The sequence below is a fragment of the Elephantulus edwardii genome, unplaced genomic scaffold, assembly GCF_000299155.1.
Source record: "Elephantulus edwardii isolate Elephantulus edwardi_28Jun2011 unplaced genomic scaffold, EleEdw1.0 scaffold00109, whole genome shotgun sequence".
Lineage (NCBI taxonomy): Eukaryota > Metazoa > Chordata > Mammalia > Macroscelidea > Macroscelididae > Elephantulus > Elephantulus edwardii.
The window spans coordinates 3,290,275-3,308,946 of record NW_006399859.1 but is presented as its reverse complement, the minus strand read 5'-3'; the positions used below and the strand labels follow the sequence as shown (position 1 = coordinate 3,308,946).

The window sequence follows — 18,672 nt, the reverse complement described above, 5'->3', positions numbered from 1 at the left end:
TGCTTTTGGCAAGAGGATTGGGGGACAGCCTCTGAAATGAAAGACCTAAGATCATTTTACGTTATTACTATGAATATTATTATTGGTGCTAAGTTTGGACCGCTCAGAAAGAGGACAGGAGAAAGGCAAGAAAGAAAACCCCATCTCTGACCGTTCTTTCAATTTAAAGCTCAATTGGGGCAAAGTAAATGAAAAGGAATCATGGCTGTTGGTCCCCAAACAAGTGTGTGAGTGTGAAATATGTTTTAATCTTCTTACTTAGATACACCTTGGGGGCGGGGGAGCCCACTGAACAAACCAAAACACTTGGCACTCTTATTCCATTTCATTTAGGCTCTGTAGGATGACAAATCCGGTTAACATCTTGTGTTTTAAGACAGGCTGCTGTCACTGTCGTAATTGTCATGGAGTTTATTATTATTATTGTAGTTTTACTTGCCAGCTTTATCTGCCGTTGCTACCTGGCGGGCAAAAGTGGGTTTGGAAGCGCTGGGATTCACACAATCAGTTTGGCCTCCAGCACCCGCAAGTGCCAGGGCATCGGCTTTGTGGCTGCAGCTTGCCTATCGCTTATAAAGGGGGAGAACAGGCAATGTGCATTGTTGAATGACAAAGGAAATGGGGCGGAAAATTAAAGAATCTTTCTACAATGGTGCTGGGGGCAGGCATCCTACAGCCATGATGTGAAATCCAAAAAGGGCGGGATCACATGGCTGTAAGGTTATTTCTCTCCTCCACTTCTCCTCACCCCCCAAAACAGTTTTGTCTCCGTTTTCGTTCGTTCTCTGCCAGGGAAGGGGATATGAACTTCTTTATGTCCTCTAGGTATTGAGAGAGAGAAAAATCGTTGAAATATTTTAATTGGCAAAACAATACACACACATACAGAGGTTGATTCCAACTTGTTTCCCAGATAACGTACCTGGTTCTGAGTTGTGAACATCTCCATATAAAGACATAGATCTTTTAAAAGCTGTCGTGACTTTATAGGGGGGTTTTGCACGAACTTGATGTTGTGTTTGCAGGACTCCGGTGTTCCCAAGGAAATGAATAAACAACCAACCCACAGCTTGGACACAGCGGTGACCCCAGGCCACCCGGATGGCCGATGTGCTCCCAGGACGAGCCCTGAGCAGGAACTACCAGCTGCTGTCGCTCCGCCGCCCCGTGTGCCCAGGTCCGCTTCCACGGGCGCCCAAACTTTCCAGTCCACCGACGTGCGAGCCTGTGAGGCTGCGCTGGGAATTGGGGCTTGCAAACTCAGTAGCCTGCGGGCGCCGGCGACCTCCGTGGCCCCGCGGGAGCTGAGCGAGGCGCACAGCTTGCAGGCCGCTCCTGCGACTGGGGGCGCAGGGCTCGGCAATGCTCTGCACTGTAAGATCCCCGCGCTACGCGGCCCGGAGGAAGATGCGAACGTGAGTGTGGGCAAGGGTACCTTGGAGCGGAACAATACCCCAGCCGTGGGATGGGTGAATATGAGCCGAAGCACCGTGGTGCTGGGCACGGATGGAATTACCTCCGTGCTCCCGGGCAGCGTGGCCAGTGCTGTCCCCCAGGTAAGCAGGGCACGCCAGGCTCCAAAGCGTCTCTTGCTCTCCAGCCGCGTGCGAGGCGAGCTGGCCCGCAGTGGGTGCACGTATGCTGATGGGGAGATGGGTTGGCAGTGACAGGTGGAGGGAGGAAGCTTTGGGGCTTTGGAAGCTCGTACTGCGCTGGGGTCGCCAATTCAGGGCTGCGCTGAGTGCAGAGAGGCTGCAGTGAGCCTGCCTGAGAGTTGGGGACCTCCGGAGCTGCCTGCTGAGTGCCGCCTCCAAGACGCAGTGTCTTCAGGAATCTGAGCGAATATGCATTTCTCAAGCAGTGGAGGCAGTTAGATCCTTTACGAAGACACAACTCCTCTTCCTCCCATTCACCAGGTGTTTCATTCATTCATTAAATAAACAGTATTTTTAAATACCGAGAAAGGTCCAGAGGGGACACTAACTGGCAGTTCTATAGTTAAGTTTATGAGATGTCACTGCTCCATTTCTCCCAGGCTACTGGAGCTTACGCTTCAAGACTTCTTACTGTTTTTTTAAATGGGCTCTCCAAAGCCCTGTGCTCAATTCAGTCATCCATCCGAACTTTGTGTTATTTTATTCTTAATGATGGAAAGCAAGAGTGGCATCCACTTCCTAAATAGCATGCCTCTGGTAACTCTATGAACTTTGATAAATGTAGATAGTTGTGGAGGGGCTTCAGGCCTTTTGTTCATAGGGTCGCTATGAGTCGTGCTCCATTTGAAGGCAATCAACAACAACATTCTTAATGAAGACTTTGCTGGATTCAGTGCCAGCACTATGGTGTTCCCAGTGCTCCCTTCTCTATGTAGGCTTTTGTCTTCTGTTTCCTCCAACCTGCCCCTCTCTTCTAGGATCTCTTTTTTTTTTCTCTTTGTTTCACGCAGTTCAGCTTTCCCCTTCCCTTGCCCACCTTCTGCCACCTCCCACACAGATAGGCATGTGTTCAGGCATCAGGGCTGGGGACCCAGGACGGGCTTATGGGCTTATATGTAGATCCAAGGTCCATCCATCCAACCCTCTACCCCAGGTTCCTCTAGTGTACACACTCACTCCACCACAGGCTGCTGTAGCAGGAATACAGCTGCTCAGATAATTAGAAATCAGTACAAACGTGAACCCTTGCTTTGGAGGTCCATGTCTGGAGCACTGGTCTGTGTGTGTTAACTGCCTCTGAGAGGATGCACCCCACACCGTGACCTCAGTTGGAGGCAGAGAATTTGTTTCACGTGCCTTGCTTATCCTCCGCACTGCGGCAAAAGAAAGGATCTGGAACTCCCACTCTTCTCAGCTGTGGAAAGATTGGAGGATAGGTTTAGTGGGCTAGAGGTTGCATGGCAGGAGAGATGTCGGGAGAGTGTTCAAGAAAAGAGGCTTCCTCTGGACCCTGGGTTCCCCAGAGGTGCTGATCAAGTACTATGCTTGCCTATTTTCAGCCTTGAACATCTTCCACATTCTCTTGTTCCTAATACTCACCCTGGTCCTCTACCTCCCTCCCCAAGCCAGCCTCCTCTCCTGACAGCTTCTTCTTCATCCTTCATGGCCCTTCCAAGAGTGTGGGGTCTGACAGGTTACTGACACAGGTGTACTGGGACTGAGGAGGCGGAAGCTGTGCAGTGGCATGGATCTCTGGGAGGTTCGTCCTGCCCAGGTGTCCTGAATACTTGCAGAATTCATCTGAGGTGACCTTGCCTCTGATCTTTCTGCACCTTCCTGAGGCATCCCAGAACCTGTACTGCCCAAAGACCTTAGAGTTTAAAAAGGGTTTAAAGGTGTATACACGAGTAGAGCTGAAGACAGTGAAAACCACCTCGTTTTACAGATGGGAACACAAAGGCTCAGAGAGAGCAAGTTACCCAGCTGGTTAGTCAAGTGTAGGCTGGACTTCAAGGTTTTGGCTGTCCTCTCTCTTACCATACCACATTCTCTATGCCCTCCTCTTATTTTACCCTAAATCTCCCTCCTGCCCATCTTTCTTGACCCAGTGCTGAAGGGTGTCCCCCCTTAAATTAGCCAACCCAGCAGGTTCCACCTAAAAGGCATTGGCAGAGGAAAATGAGGCAGGGCCTCGGGCTGCCTCCAGGCACTGCAGCTCTCCTTCTGGTCTTGGCACACTCTGGAGGAAGAAAGGGCGGAGGAAGAAGTGCGCGAGGGTAATTTTATTGGGGGAGAGGCCTTGGTTAGGGACCTGCTTGCTGAGGACTGTAGGCATGACACTGGGCCTGCTTGCCAAATGGACCATTGGTGAGGGATGGGATGGAGGGACTGCTTGCAACCAACCTACCTTCGGCGGGATTTGGGGAGAGCTGCTTGCTAGTGTACCCTAACTGCAGGATTTGGGAAAGGGGCTGCAGGAGTCTGGTTGATGTGGATCTTCAGCTCCGGAACGGCCTTCTGCTTGCTGACACCCTCAGTGCAGGGGTGAGGGGTGAGGGCCCCTGCTTGTAGATGCATCCTCTGTTCAGAGTTTGGATCCTGCTTGCCAATGCATCCTCGGTGGAAAAGTGGGGGGCCTGCTTGTGGGAAGGACCCTTCTCAGGGGGGAGGTGTGGGAATGGGCCTGCTTGCACCACCCTCAGGGGCTGTTATCCGACAATGTGCTTTTCCGCCCCCAGGAGGACGAGCAAGGGGATGAGAATAAGGCCCGAGGGAACTGGTCCAGCAAACTGGACTTCATCCTGTCCATGGTGGGGTATGCAGTGGGGCTGGGCAATGTCTGGAGGTTTCCCTACCTGGCCTTCCAGAACGGGGGAGGTATGGCTTTTCCACTCTTTGAAATGGGGTGGGCACTCGTGGGTTGGGGGGACTCAGAGCCTGGGACCGGCCAGGAGGGGAGGCTGGGGCAGCCTCCTCAGAGTCAAGCCCCATTCCCTGCAGGCAACAGTGGGAAGTCAGGGGGCAGGAGTAACCTCGAGGACTGCCATTAGATTCCAGGGGTCTTCAACCTGGAGATGGGGTGCAGGGAAGGTACGGGCCATCGAGTCCCCATTGGCCCACCTTGCGTGGACTGGTTCCTAAGAGGAGGGGACACTGACGCAGTGAAACTCCAACTCACCGCTTAGCAAAACTAATGTTGAGGAAGCGCCGGTCCTCAGTGCACTTTCACCATTTTAGAGCCATGTACATTCCAGGAATGCTGGAAAACAACAATGTGGGAACTTGAGACCTTGGGCGTGAGCGCTCAGGTCGAGAGGAGAGGAGCCACCGTGGAAGAGGCATGGCCGGGAGCCACTGGGGTTGTTCCTCTTCTCTGGACCACCCAGAGACATCCCTGCTTGGGCTTCTGCAAAATCGTTTACCCAAAACAGTTTTCATTTCATTCTTCTTAACTGGTTGGGAGAACCTTCTTTTGGAGGAAGCCGGGTTTTCTGCGATGGAGTAAAGGCATGCCTCCTGCCCCCACCAGTTAGAAGCTGGGGCACCACATTGTTCCTCTATGAACCCACCGGGGGACCTGCACATCCAGGGCCCTCTTTGCTTGTCCTCCTCCAGCAGCTAAAGACAAGCATATCTTCCCTTGAGGAATTTGCACCTGGATGCCTGCACAGTTTCTTACCCAAACAACAACAACAAAAAAAGGCTGGAGGAAGCAAAAGATGCCCCCTCCCCCTGTCACCCTGACAGCGTAGCTGCTCCTGTTGGTGGTCTTCTGTGTCCAGTGCAGGTGGAATCTGGTGCAGAGGCAGGGGTGGGGGCATCGCTCGGGCAACCTCTCCTGCCTTAGAGTGAGCACTGATTAAAACAGAAAAAAATAATGGGTTATTGCCCTCTTCCCTAATTCCATATTGGAGTAGATGACAGATAATCTGTGTAGACCGTAGAGCAGAGTGTTTGCAATCTGGAGTGCCCTGGAAACTGAGGGATGTGTACTGGCAGCGAGGCTCTCTTGGGTGTCCCAGATGGAGGCTTCTAAGTGGACAGTCCCTGGAAAATGAGGGGACTTGGGCTGGGGAGGCTATGAGGTGACTGTAGGGACTCCTCGTTCTCCATTTCCAGGGTGGGAGGATGGTGGGGGTACAAGGCCAGGGCACTTGGCCAGAGAAAGTGTTCCTCCCTTGTTGGCTGGACTTTCAGAGCGCTTAATGCTTGGGAAGCTGTCAGGGTTCCCAGGACCCTCATAGGGTAGAGGAGGACAATTCTGCACTGCGACTCTGGACACCCCCACCCTCCACCTTCCCCACAGCCCGCAGTGCAGGGTAGAGAGCAAAAGAGAGTTGAAAGACAATCCACGTTGGTTTTTTTCTTGATGACACAGTTGGGAGAAGAAAAGCAGAATTCCCGCTTTCATTTCCCTTGTCTTGTTTCCAGAAGGATGAGCAGAAAGGGGTGGGCTATGGAAAAAGATGAGCACGGTGTTTTGAGCTCTGGCTTTTCTCATTCTGAATTGGCTCTCATCTATTAACAGCACTTGCTGGACCCTTCTCAAAGATCGAGAGTTTCCCCAACCCTTCCCAAACAACCTCGCAGAAGCCTGAAGGGAAAAAACCCTGCTGAACCTTCAGCAAGTTTATGAGAGTCTATTAAGTACAGGTGCCCTAGATTGGGCACTGCGGCAGAGGAGATGAAGAATAAATTTCAGCTGATTTCAAATTGGACAAGACATACACATAAATGTTGAGTGATCAGTAGCTGGACTAAGCTGCCAATAAGTGTTGGGAGGGAACCAAGGGAGACTTCTTTTTTTAATTTTATCTGTAAAAGAAAATGTTTATTCTTTTGAACCCCACAAGAGTGGGGCAAGGGAGACTTCTTGAGAAGACACCTGAATTGATGTTGAAGAATGAGAGGGAGTTCACAAGGAGGAAGTTGAGAAAATGTGCGATGGAGGTGATAGTGGGAGAGAGATGAGTTCTGGGGGCCTGTCTGCTAAAACAGGCCCTACCTGGCTGGCTGAAGGTGTACAGGTGACTGAGTTTACTGTGGAGGAGGGCTCTTGAGTCCAGCTCAGCAGATTCTAGGTCATCAGAGGTGCCAGCTTCTGCTGAGATTTCACCATGGGCTCTATAAGTGAGTCATAGGTACTAAGACAGTGAAGCTTGAAAAGGCTTAATGTTAGGAAATTAAAGTATTTTAATAATATTTGAAAACCCGAGTAAAAAGAAAACCAAATCCACACACCACCACACAAATCCTAGTATTTGTGGGAAATTGAAACAAGGAGTATATTTGTGTGGGTACATTTTGAAGGAGGGCTCTCGAAGTTCTATGGGTGCCATTGAGCTACAATAGTAAAAACATCTTCATAAAAGAGGCTGAATGGTCCTTGTAAGTTCATGGAGAGGAGCCCAGCCCAGAGGACATGCCCCTTGGTGGGCCAGAGCCATGCCTTCACCTCCCAGGGATCTCACTTCTCACTTTTTCTTTCTAAGGTGCGTTCCTCATCCCCTACCTAATGATGCTGGCTCTGGCTGGGCTGCCCATCTTCTTCCTGGAGGTGTCACTGGGCCAGTTTGCCAGCCAGGGCCCTGTGTCTGTGTGGAAGGCCATCCCAGCTCTGCAAGGTGAGTCCAGTGTCTTCCAGCTCCCTTCTCAGCCTTAGTCTTTCTCCTCTGTCACCATTCAGCCCTGCCTCAGGGAAGGGAACTTGCTTTGTGGTTTAACAGTACTCACTCCTTCCTTCTTTTATTTGTTTGACTCCACTCTGCAGACTTCCTTCCCAAAATGGCCCAGGATCAACCTTTGGCCTGTTCAGTTTCCAATGTTCCCAGTAGATGTAGAGTCCACACCACTATCAGCTGATCCATTTGTGAGAGGGCAGCATGGCTTAGTTGCCCTCCCCCTCCCTCTGCCCACCCCTTTCCTCCTCCATAAATGGTCACAGGGTTTGATATGGAATAAACTCCTGAAATTTTTGCTTCCACAGGTTGTGGCATTGCAATGCTGATCATCTCTGTGCTAATAGCCATATACTACAATGTGATTATCTGCTACACACTTTTCTACCTGTTTGCCTCTTTTGTGTCTGTGCTGCCCTGGGGCTCCTGCAACAACCCTTGGAACACACCAGAATGCAAAGATAAAAACAGACTTTTATTAGGTAAGTTTGGGTATACCTGCCTTAGGAGTGTGTATGTGTTCTGAACTCTTTATTCTTTCATCAGACACATATTCTGCATTCCAGGATTTATGACTTGAGCTAAGGGTGAGAAGATTAAAAGAAACAATCAAATAAATTCACTTCTAACATTCATGGAGCTCATGGCCTAGAACTCATGGCTGTCGAGTTGGAACTGACTCATAGCTGTTTCTCTAGTGAGAAGGCTATTTGTGAGGCTGTGAATTGTGGGAGGAGATTACCCATCTGTCTCCTGTGGAGTTGCTGGTGGTTTCAAACCAATAGAGAGGCTTAGACTTCCGGTTAACTCACTAGGGATGGCCTAGAGCAAGAGTGAATATCTTCACATTTTATGTGTTAAAAATGCAGATACAGGGGAGCTCTGGTGGCCTAGTGGCAAGAAGCTGCACTGTAATCCCAGAGATATGCGGTTCAAATCCACCAGATGCTCTGCTGGAAAAGGAGGGTCAATTTCCTTCTGTACCAGTCAGATCCAATTTGACGGTACACACACACAAAATAATAAAATAAAATAAAGTATTTAAAAAAAATGCAGATACACAGGTTCACCTCCTGGTCTGATTTATGAGGTCTGGATGGAGCAGAGAAAATGTCATTTTAATATGATATTCTAGCATCTGACAACCCAATAGCCTTAGCTGGAAACTGGTGAGCAAAGCAGAAACCCCAGCCCAGCCTCCCTGAATGAGAATCTGCATTTTCACAAGGTCCACAGTGACTTGGATGCATCCTGCATCTGAAAAGCAATGCTTTGGATCCTGGAGCACATACAGCTGGGGAGGCAGAGAGTGCTCCTGGGAGGATGTCTAATATCTGGAATTGGTTGGTACATGAAGACTTGGAATGAGTTGTGTAGTTAGAGTAGGGGTTGCACTGCCAACCCAAAAGTGGTACTTCTTTGCGGGTTCAAATCCACCAACAGCTCCTCAAGAGAAGTATGGAAAATCTCTTCCTCCTCCTCCTCCTCTGGTGTGATTTATAGCCTCTGAAACCTCCTGGAACTGTGAGTTGGTTCCCACTCAGTGATGGTGAATTGTGTTTGTGTTTGCTTTTTTAGTGAGGATTTGTAATGGGGACCATCAGCTTGCAAAGGGAATGAATGTGAAAAAGGAACAGGCCAAGTGTGTTGCCAAAGCTTTCTTGTCTGTCTGTAAGGACATCTCTACCATTAAGTGTGCATGTGTAGACTCTGGATCAAGTAACTTCTCTCTGGATCTCAAGTTTTCTCATTTGAACAAGGGAAAACAATTTGTACCCTACTTCCCTCATGCAGGGAGCTCTGCTAGTTTATAGGGAGTCATGCTGCTAACTCTTGAGCAGTTCAAATCCATCAGCAGTTTAATAAGAACAAGATGGGCAATCTCCCCTGTGCTATGTACAGCCTCTAAAAATCCCTGCAGGGTCAGCTCTGACTCGACAGCAATGAGTTTGAGTGTAGCTCATGTAGCAAGTTGCCATAAGGAGAAAATATAATGAGAAATGTGGTAGCAGTTAGCAAAGCAGAAATCCAAGTTACATAAGGAACTCTAGTAGCTCAATGGTTAAGTGCTCTACTGCTAGCTGAAAGGTCAACGGTTTGAACCCACCAGCCACTCTAGTGGAAGTAGGTATCTGTTTCCTTAAAGGTTAGGGCTTCAGAAAATCCACAGGGCAGTTTTCGTTGTCTTATAGGGTCACTATGAATTGAAATCTACTCTATGATAAGGTCCAAGTTAAAAGCCTTTTTTGACTGATTATTGGTATGGAAATCTGTTTGCAGGTAATTTCTGCTTTCTCCACAGATCTATCACTGCCTTAAGCTGAACCCATGCTGAAAGGAGCATTCTGTGATTTCTGTGTGATTGCCTTAGTGTTGGCTCCTAAAGCCAGCTCTTTCTCCTGCTTTCTGCACAGACTGGGTATTATTCAACCCTTTGAGCTGTTAAGAGACAAAGGTGAATTCTTTCCTCTCATATCCCCAGAATGTATTTGTGTACCTAGAGACAATAAGTGAGTGAGTTTAGTGACTTGTGGTAAGGAATTGCACTGCCAACCCAAAGGTACATGGTTTGAATCCACCAGCTGCTCCAGGGTAGAAAGATGGGCAGTCTCCTCCTGTGAGAGTTACAGCCTCTGAAAAGCTGCTGGAGATTCAGACATGAGTTAGTTCTGACTCAACAGCATATAACCAAGCATGAGCACGACTCGGCTGGATTCTGTCCATGTGCTATGGGAGGTTATCCTTCTTAACCATAAGGTTGGTAGTTTGGCCCCTCAGCCATTCCATGGGAAAAAAACAAGACCTTTGGCTTCCTCAAAGCTGCATGGCCTCTGAAACTCTATGAAGTGTCCTGCCTTTCATTGCCTCAAGTTCTCTGTTGAACTTGGTGATCAGCTCTTCAGACTGCTGTTTAGAATTCTGCTCAGCAGTTGTTCACAGATTTATCATCAGCTATCAGAGTGATTTCCTGGAGGGAGCTGCCATATTAGGCAAGGTACATTTCCATAGTAAGAGATCTGGAATAAAGAGATACTTTAAGATCATAAATCATTCTAGAGTACTTGTTACCCTTTTTCAGGTTACACGTGGGAAGGAGGTCACTTTCCAGGGAGTGTCTGCTGGCAGGGGGCTGCTGCCTTGACTCAAGCCCCATAGCCCACTTCCCTAGGGGCTTCCCTTAAGATCTGGGCTATGTCTTGGAAAATGTACAGCCAGAGTACTCCTTGGAGGCAAGGGTTGTGAAGCTTTGTCTCTCAAACCTCGAATGTGTCACTAGGAGAGGCTATTCCTTGGAAAGGTGGAGGGTCAGTAAAAAAGAAGACTCCCAACGAGATGGATTGACTCCAGTGACTGCAGTAATGGACTAAAAGTACCTATCAGAGATGATGAGGACGGCACAGGACAGGACAGCGTTCCTGTCTCTTGTTTATAGGGTCACTAAGAGTAATATTTAACTGGAAGGGACTTAACAGCAACAACAATGCTGTTAAATCTTTTTACATATCTTGCCCATATTGAGCTACACAACAAACCTACATAGTACTGCTATTATCATTTTCATTTTACAGATGAAAAAGCAAGGCTTAAGGCCATAGAGTTTACTGCTTCATAGACTTTAGACGTTGAACATAAATTTGCCTGTCTCCCAGGGCCATTGTCCTAACTGCCAAGCTAAGTGCTTCCCGTTTACAAAGCAGATTAATTTATTCTTAATGATAGTCTTTCAAGTTCAGAAGGACATGGTCATTTCTTTGCAGGTGATGAAGTGGTCTCTGAATCTCAGAGAAAGAACTGGCAGGCTGGGTCTCAGGGAGAACCAGCACTGAGTTGGGTCTCATGGCCCTGACTCTTAGTTCTGTTCAGGGCTCTTGAAGAGTCCTTGATCCAGCAGGTTCAGTCTTGAAGGAGTGCTATCAGCCTGGGTGTTCTCTCCATGATACATGCAGTTGAGATTCTATTTGGTAAAAAGGATGATGGTGTGAATGGTAGTTTGACTTGCTACTCTCAGTGCCATGAGTTGGCCTTAAGGCAAAATCAGAGATACGTATATGAGGTTACTTATTGTTGTCATATTTTTAACAGTGAAAAATGTTATAAACTTTTAAATATATGCTAAACTGTAAATAATTATTGAATAAGTCCATGGATCAAATAAATTAGGGTACCTCTATAAATTGAAGTATTTATTCTACAGTCACTTAAAGCAGTCAGGAACCTCTTCAAGATGTTAAGGAGCAATGATGTCAGTTTAAAGACTAAGGTGCATCTGATTCAAGCCATGGTCTTCTCACTTACTCTGCATTTGAGAGTAAGACAATAACTAGGAATGACAGAAGAAGAATCAAGGCCTCTTATTTGTGGAGAAGTTGTTGGAGAAGAGTTCTGAATATCCCATGGACTGAGTGCCAAAACAAATATGTTTTGGAAAAATGCAACCTGAGTGTTCTTTGGAGGTAAGGATGGTGAAGCTTCACCTCACATGTTTTGGGCATGTTGTTAGGATGGGGCAGTTCTAGAGAAAGAATAGTTTGCTTGGAAAGGTAGGAGGATCCGTGAAAGAGGAAGATCTTCAATCGGATGGACTGATACAGTGATTGAAGCAATGGGCTTGAATATATCAGAGATGAAACAATGGGCTTAAATGTATCAGAGATGATGAGGACGACACAGAATAGGACAGAGTTCAGATTCGTTGTTCATAGGGTTACTGTGAGTCATAGTTCACTTCATGACACCTCACAACAATGACAAAATATATAATGTCCAGTGGCATGACTTTTTCTGTGCAAAGTAGCAATTTAAAAAATATGTTTATTCAAAAGCCCTACCATATAACATTAAATGTAAGAAAATTTAGTTTCATTCTATCTTTATTGAAAATACGTATATGTATAAGGGTATATGTATAAGAACTAGAAAACATATAGGAAGCGATTATTAACAATGACAGGTTTGGAGCCATTTTTTAAATTGTCTACGCCTTCTTAATTATAAACATGTTTTTGTTTTAGTTGTTGCTATGTGCCGTAGAGTAAGAACTGAGCTGACCCCCCTGGTGAGTTTTCAATAGCCAGATCACTCTTCTACAGAGCAGCTGGTGGGCCATGTGTCTTTGGGATTGCAAGGTAGATTCAGAGAAAAAAAAGATTCTAATCAACTAGTTACAGACAAGTATATTTTGACTCATAGGGATCCCATGTATTACAGAGTAAAATACTTCAGAGGGTTTACAGTGGTTAATTTTTTGGAAGAAGATTACTAGGCCTTTATTCTAAGACATATTGAAATGTCAGCCTTATAGTTAGCAGCCAAGCATGTTAAGCATTACAATCACTCAGTGATATGTGTGTGTGTGTGTGTGTGTGTGTGTGTGTGATATACTTGTGTGTATATTATGTGCCATCGAGTCAACTGTGACTCACAGCCCTCCTGTGAACAACAGATCTGAGCCTTGCCCTATCCTGCACCATCCACATGGTCTTTGATATACATACATAAATGTAGTTAGGAAGCTCTGGTGGCCCAGTGGGTAAGGAATTGTGTTGCCAACCCAAAGAAACCCAGTTCAAACCCATCAGTTGCTCTGAGGGAGAAAGATGGACAGTTTCCTCTGTGTGATTTATAGCCTTGGAAACCCACTGGAGGGCCAGCTGAGTGAGTTCTGACTCGGCGGCACATCACGGCACCAGCGTGTTACTATAAGAAGCCATTGAGTGACCTTGTGTCCAGCAGAAGCAGCATTAGTGGCCCTGCCGGTCCTCACCATCATTTGAACCATTGTGGTGACCATCGTGTCCGTTAATCTTGTTGAGGGTCTTCTTTTTCACTGACCCTTGACTTTTCCAAGCATTTACTCAAATTCATGATGTGTCTAACAGCATACAAATGAGAATTTTAAGCATAATAAACTGCAGATAATTTCTGAAACCATGAAAGGAGATAGATAGCTTTCCTCAGCAAATAGCAAACTTCAGCCGCAGCCTTTCTGAAGGTAGCACAGCAGGTGGTGACTGAGGTGGAGCCGGGTGGGGAGGTGGCGGTGGACTGAGCCAACTGGAAATAGATGACCGTCAATAAGTCACTGAGTTTGCTCTGTTGCAGCCAGGTTGTAGCCTGCCAGGCGACTGAGCTCGGGTGCTCTGCCTGTCCCACAGACTCTGTCCCCCAGGAGGTGTTGACGTGGCCGTGTTTGTCTGGTTGTCTTAGCCTTGCCTTCATTCCTGTGGGCTCTCTCAGGCTGGACACATGTCCTCTAGGCCATCAGTTCTTCTCTGTGGCATTTCCAGTTTGTTATATGAACACCTGAGCTATTTCAGGTCTGCATTTTGGAGAGATACCCCAGTTTCTTAGCTAATGCACTGGCACTCTTCCTTTAACATGTAAATATGTTAAACATTTAACATTTAAATATCAAACATTTAAACGTTTAGTATTTAAATATGTCCTGGGAGCTCTGCAATGAAGAGTGCTCATTTTCAGTTTTGTCACGCTAGGCTTCCATTTGCTGTGTCTTTTGTTTCAACTCCTGTTTCTCTTTGCTGGGCCCAAAGGGCTTGACTTTCTGCTGGGAGTCAGTCGAATCGATGCCAGCTGGTTGGGTGAGGAGCAGCTGACGGTTGGATCGCCCCGCAGTTCTATGCGTTTCTGGCTCCAGCTGCTTCTGTTACTCTTCTTCCAAATGCTCCCACCCCCACCCAGTTCCAATCTCAGCTGCTCCATCTCCTGAGCGCTAATTTCAAGATGCCTTTTGATTTGTTCTGTGCTCTCTGTATTCCTTCTCTGCATTTTCCTTCTCCATTTTGGCTTTGTTAACTGAAACCGTGTTTCTCCATACACCTCTGTGACATCCATTTCCCTAGAAGCTTGCTGGTGTTAAGCCTTCTCTCTTGATTAATAGCTGAAATCTTCTTTCTTAGGGCTCCCTCCACCTGGGCTTCCAATGGGGCAGTCTCCTGAGGCACAGTCCTATCTGTGCTTGCACGGCCATTTATTTTGTCATTCTTTTTTTCCATCATCTCCTTCTTAAACCTCTTTTGTTCCTTGCTGCAATGTGAACCCTTTTCCCAGTCACACTCTGGCTCCTTTTCCAGCTGCTCACACTGGGGTCAGAGCAGTTTTTTCAGTATCAGCCTCCTCAGGCATTTGCCCAGCTTGTTCTACCTGGTTGTAAGCATTTGTTTATCTTTGCTGCACATCTGTCCAGCTGTTCCTTGTGGAAAATAGTACCCACAAACATGCATGTATAAGTGTAAGCACAATGCTGTGGATTTTCTGCGGCTGTAAATCTTTTCAAGAGACAATGGCTCATTTTTCTCCAGCAGAACAGCTGGTGGATTCAAACCACTGATCTTTTGGTTAGCAGTTCAATACGTCATGCATTATACCACCAGGGCTTCTAGACATATACACGTGTTTATGTAAAAGCCAAACCTCATTGCCGCTGAGCTGATTCTGACCCATGGTGCCTGACTGACTGTAGGACAGAATAGAAGTGTCCCACAGGGTTTGTTTCTAAGATTGTCATCGCTGCAGAATAAACTCCTAAGAGTGGCTGGTGGTTTCAAACCACTAACCTTTCAGTTGGGAGTTGGGCACTTAACGTCTGTGCTATCACACACATAGATACATAATCCTTTACAGTAAGCATGTTTTCATGTTGGTTCAGCTGAGCCGATGAATAGGACTGTAAGAGACGAACTTTGTCTCATGTACTTTGGGTTTGCTGTGAGGCCACCAGTTCTTGGGAAAAGACATCAGACTGGGAATGGTAAAGGGTCAGCGAAAGGGAGAAAGAACCCCTTCAAGATGTACTGATGCCATGACTACAACAGTGGCCTTGTGGTTGGGGCGAGGCTCAGATCGGTTGTGTATAGGACAGCACTTATACACCAATAACAACAGGAGAGGCAGAGAAAACCTGGGCCCTGGCCTTCGAGAATTTCCAGTCTGACCCAGGAAACAGTAAAGGCAGAGCAAAGGTGTTCTAGAGCTAAGCTTTTTTTTGATTAGTACAAACCATACAAGCTGTGATGTTATGAGGAGAGAGAGAGAGAGTGTGAGTGAGAGAGAGAGGACTTTTGTCACTCTGGTTATTCCCTGTGAGAGTGTCGACACACTGGGCAGATTTGATCTCATTCTTAGCTAGTGTTTACATTCTTTTTTGTTTGCTTCTTCCGAAAGGGTATCACCCTCCACCCATCTTTGCACTGACCCTCCAGCTTTGTTCTATGTTATCTGTACAGGAGCCTGTTTTGTTACGGGGCTCAGGCTGTTGCATGTGGAAGTGCTGGTCTTTTGGGGGCCTGCGGTGATTTAGAAAAGATGCTGGTGAACTAACTAGGCAGCTATAGATAATGGATGTCTCCAGGCTCCCCAGAAAAATGGACATTTTAAGCAAGGCTTGTGTAGGAAACTCCTTTCTCCAAGGCAGGGCTGTGCAATTGACCTTCCATGGCCATCCTCTCCGTGACAACCACTTCATCACCTGGCTCTTGTGCTAGTCAGCCAGAAAGACTATTCCCAGGCAAGGGGACACACTGGCTGCCATTGTGATCTTCCGTTACAGTGGGGGATGTTTGCCACATGTCCCCTCAGCACTTCTAGGGAATACTACCCAGAAATGCCACATAAACACTGAGAGTCTGGGCCATCATCCCTGCCCCCGCCTCCAGAAAGCAACTCAAGCACTGCTTTGGCTAAAGGTCGAGATTGCCGGTGATTTTTAAGGTTGTAAGAGAGACATTTTCTCTTTAGGGTGACCTAGATTTTCTGGTATCCATTATGGAGAATAACTAATTTGCACACTGCCAAGGAAACTCTGGTGGCCTAGTGGGTAGGGAATTGTGCTCTCCATCAAAGATGGTTGGATCAAACCCACCAATTGCTTCTCTGGAGAAAGATGAGCAAGCGCTTCCCGTGGGATTTACAGCCTCTGAAAACCTTCTGGAAGGTCAAGGAGTGGATTCCGACTTTACTGCAAGGAGGTTTTCTTTGAAAAGGCAGACCTAAGGTTGTTTTGTCACACCAGGCGCTAGCCAGGCCGCTTAAAATGGGAATAGCGTAAATACTGTTTCTATTTCTGACCTGGTTTCATTTTCATTAGAAGTTTAATTAAATGTTTCCCTTTCTCCCAGGCTTTTCATGTGCTCTCATTTATTAATAATTGCCGGAGTAGAGAGAATCCTACTCTGACAGCTTGCAGTTGGGCAGGATGATTATCGCTCCGCTCCTCTTTGTTCGGGGTTGCTGGGCCGCAGAGCTCCGGGATGCGGAGGCGCGTGGGGCGCTCCACTCGCTGCAGCCCCGCAGGCGGCGCGCGCTGGGAAGCTTGCTCCTGCCGCCCGCTGGCGGGAGCGGAGATTGTAGGCGCTGGAGGCTGCAGCGGGGCGGGGAGCGAGGTGCACCGCGTGCAGAGCATGAGCGGTGCTGCAGTGCCGCAGCGTGGGACCTTGACCTTGTGTGCTGCCCCGAGCGAGCTTTGATCCCAGACTTTCTCTCCTGGGAGGACGCCGCCTGGTTCACAGCAGCAGTTCTGGAAGCAAGTGATCTGACGTTTGCCCGCACATGCCAGTGATCTCTTTAGTTTTAGGGGATGGCAGGAGGCTGAGGGAGAATCTGAGTTTATTTACAGAAATGAGATAAGAAGGATTATTTGTGTTTATGCTCCCTAAGTAAAGATTTGAAGATTAATATATCAGAATCCCCTTGGAGTGCCCTGTGATTTGATTAATAGTGGGTATAGATACCTAGAGGTCTCTAAAGCAATGCTTCTCGGATCAGAAAACCAAGCCAGTTGCTATGGGTTTATGATGGTTTACAGCCCCTCAAAGGGTGTCCGTATAGAACTGTGCGCGGTGGCATAGAACTGCACTCTGTAGTATTTTCAATCCGAGACGTATTTGGCAACGACTGGAGACATTTCTTGTTGCCACCCCTGGGGGTGGGCATGGGATGGCGTGGTGGTTCTTCCATCTGATAAGTAAAGGCCTGCATTGCTGTCATGTCAGGGCCAATTCAGCCGGTTTCAGGGCTGTAAATAGCTTAGAAGAAATGGTTCCGCTTTCCCCTCAGAGCCAGGGGTGGATTTGAACTGCTAAAGAGGTGTTAGCAGTGCAATACCCTTCAGCTACCCTACCAGAGTTCCCTGGCAGAGGTCACGAAAGCAGCTAAATATTCTACAGTGAGCAAGACAGCCCCACAGAAAGGGTAACCTGGGTTCACCTACCTGTAGTGCTGCTGCTAAAAGCACTTGTCTAGTCTCTACACGTGGCTCTGGAATATTCTGGGAGTAGGTACCATGAGAGCCCTGGTGGTGTGGTCACTAGCATGATGCACTATTGACCAAAAGAGCTCCTATGACTGGTAGTCGGTGGAGTTGCTCTCTGGGGAGAAGGAGGGGGAGTCTCCTCCCATTCAAGTGTATAGCTTCTGAATGTGCCACATTGGTGTATAGTGATAGGCATAGCTGCCTTCCAAATGTACAACCTCTGAAACCCAGCTGAGGATCTCTAAAAGTCAGAACTGACTGGATCGCTGTGAGGTTTTGAGGTGATGTATGGCTATGAGTCGTCTATGACTCAATGGCACTTAACAACAAGATCAACATAAAGAGAGCTCTGTGGGCCTGGTGGATAGACAGTTATGCTACCAAGTCAAAGGTGGGTGATTTTAATCTGTGGCCCTCAGGCCTGGTTTTGTTTTAGGTCAAACATTCTTCTAAGTGATACAGCACTGGTCTGTCCACTTGCTGTATAGAGGTAACTCGTGGTTGCTGTGATGCTAAACAGGGTGACACTGATGCATCAAATGCGATAATGGTTATCCATGGTGTACAGTGTTTGGTGGAGCTCCTTGGTTAAAAAAAAAAAGCTTGGATCCAGGAGTAGCATCCACTTCTGAAACAGCTTGCCTCTGGAAACTCTTTGAACTTGGAGAAATGATGAAAGTTATACAATTGTTCAGGTCTTTCATTCATAGGGTCTCTATGAGTCATTTATGACTCGATGGCACTTAACAACAACAACAACAACAACAACAACAACATATGGCTGGTAAAAAGGAGTGTGGAAATAGTATTGAGAACTAGCCATGTCCAATCCATTGAAAGTTTAACAGTGATGACTGAGGTAGAGCTGAAATGTATTGAGTGCCAATTGTATGCCAGGAGTTGTGTGAAGATTTTTATTCATGATATCACCTAACTTGGTTCTTTCAACAAATCTGGGAACTAATTACAGCTTTATCAGAAAAGGGAAGCTTGAGCAGACAGAGGAAGTCATCCAGTCTTTCAGGGTTAGTTAAACTCCTGGACCCACGATCTCATTCTCATCACTGTTCTCTAGAGGACCTACTGAGTGTCCACATGCTGCATCTAGGTTTAGCTATGTTTGTTTTTTGCTTGTCTGTGGTGTATAAACTTGCTAAAAACTTATTCCCAACATTTAAAAATAGAAAAATTTCATGTAAGTATTTGGGCTTTCTGTATCTTTTGCTAGTTGTTATTATGTGCCATCTGGTCAATTAAGACTCATAGCAACCCTGTGAACAGTAACTCTGAA

The 18,672-nt window shown here is 47.0% G+C and overlaps 1 protein-coding gene across 1 annotated transcript in view; it reads left to right on the top strand.

The window, feature by feature from the left end:
- Positions 1–18,672, top strand: part of SLC6A5 (solute carrier family 6 (neurotransmitter transporter), member 5) — a 70,243-nt gene that overhangs the window by 585 nt on the left and 50,986 nt on the right. Inside the window, exons 2-5 of the mRNA XM_006892010.1 lie at positions 1,026–1,556; positions 4,175–4,313; positions 6,929–7,060; positions 7,423–7,596. Coding sequence (XP_006892072.1) covers positions 1,026–1,556; positions 4,175–4,313; positions 6,929–7,060; positions 7,423–7,596 — 976 coding nt within the window. The remainder of the gene's footprint in view (positions 1–1,025; positions 1,557–4,174; positions 4,314–6,928; positions 7,061–7,422; positions 7,597–18,672) is intronic.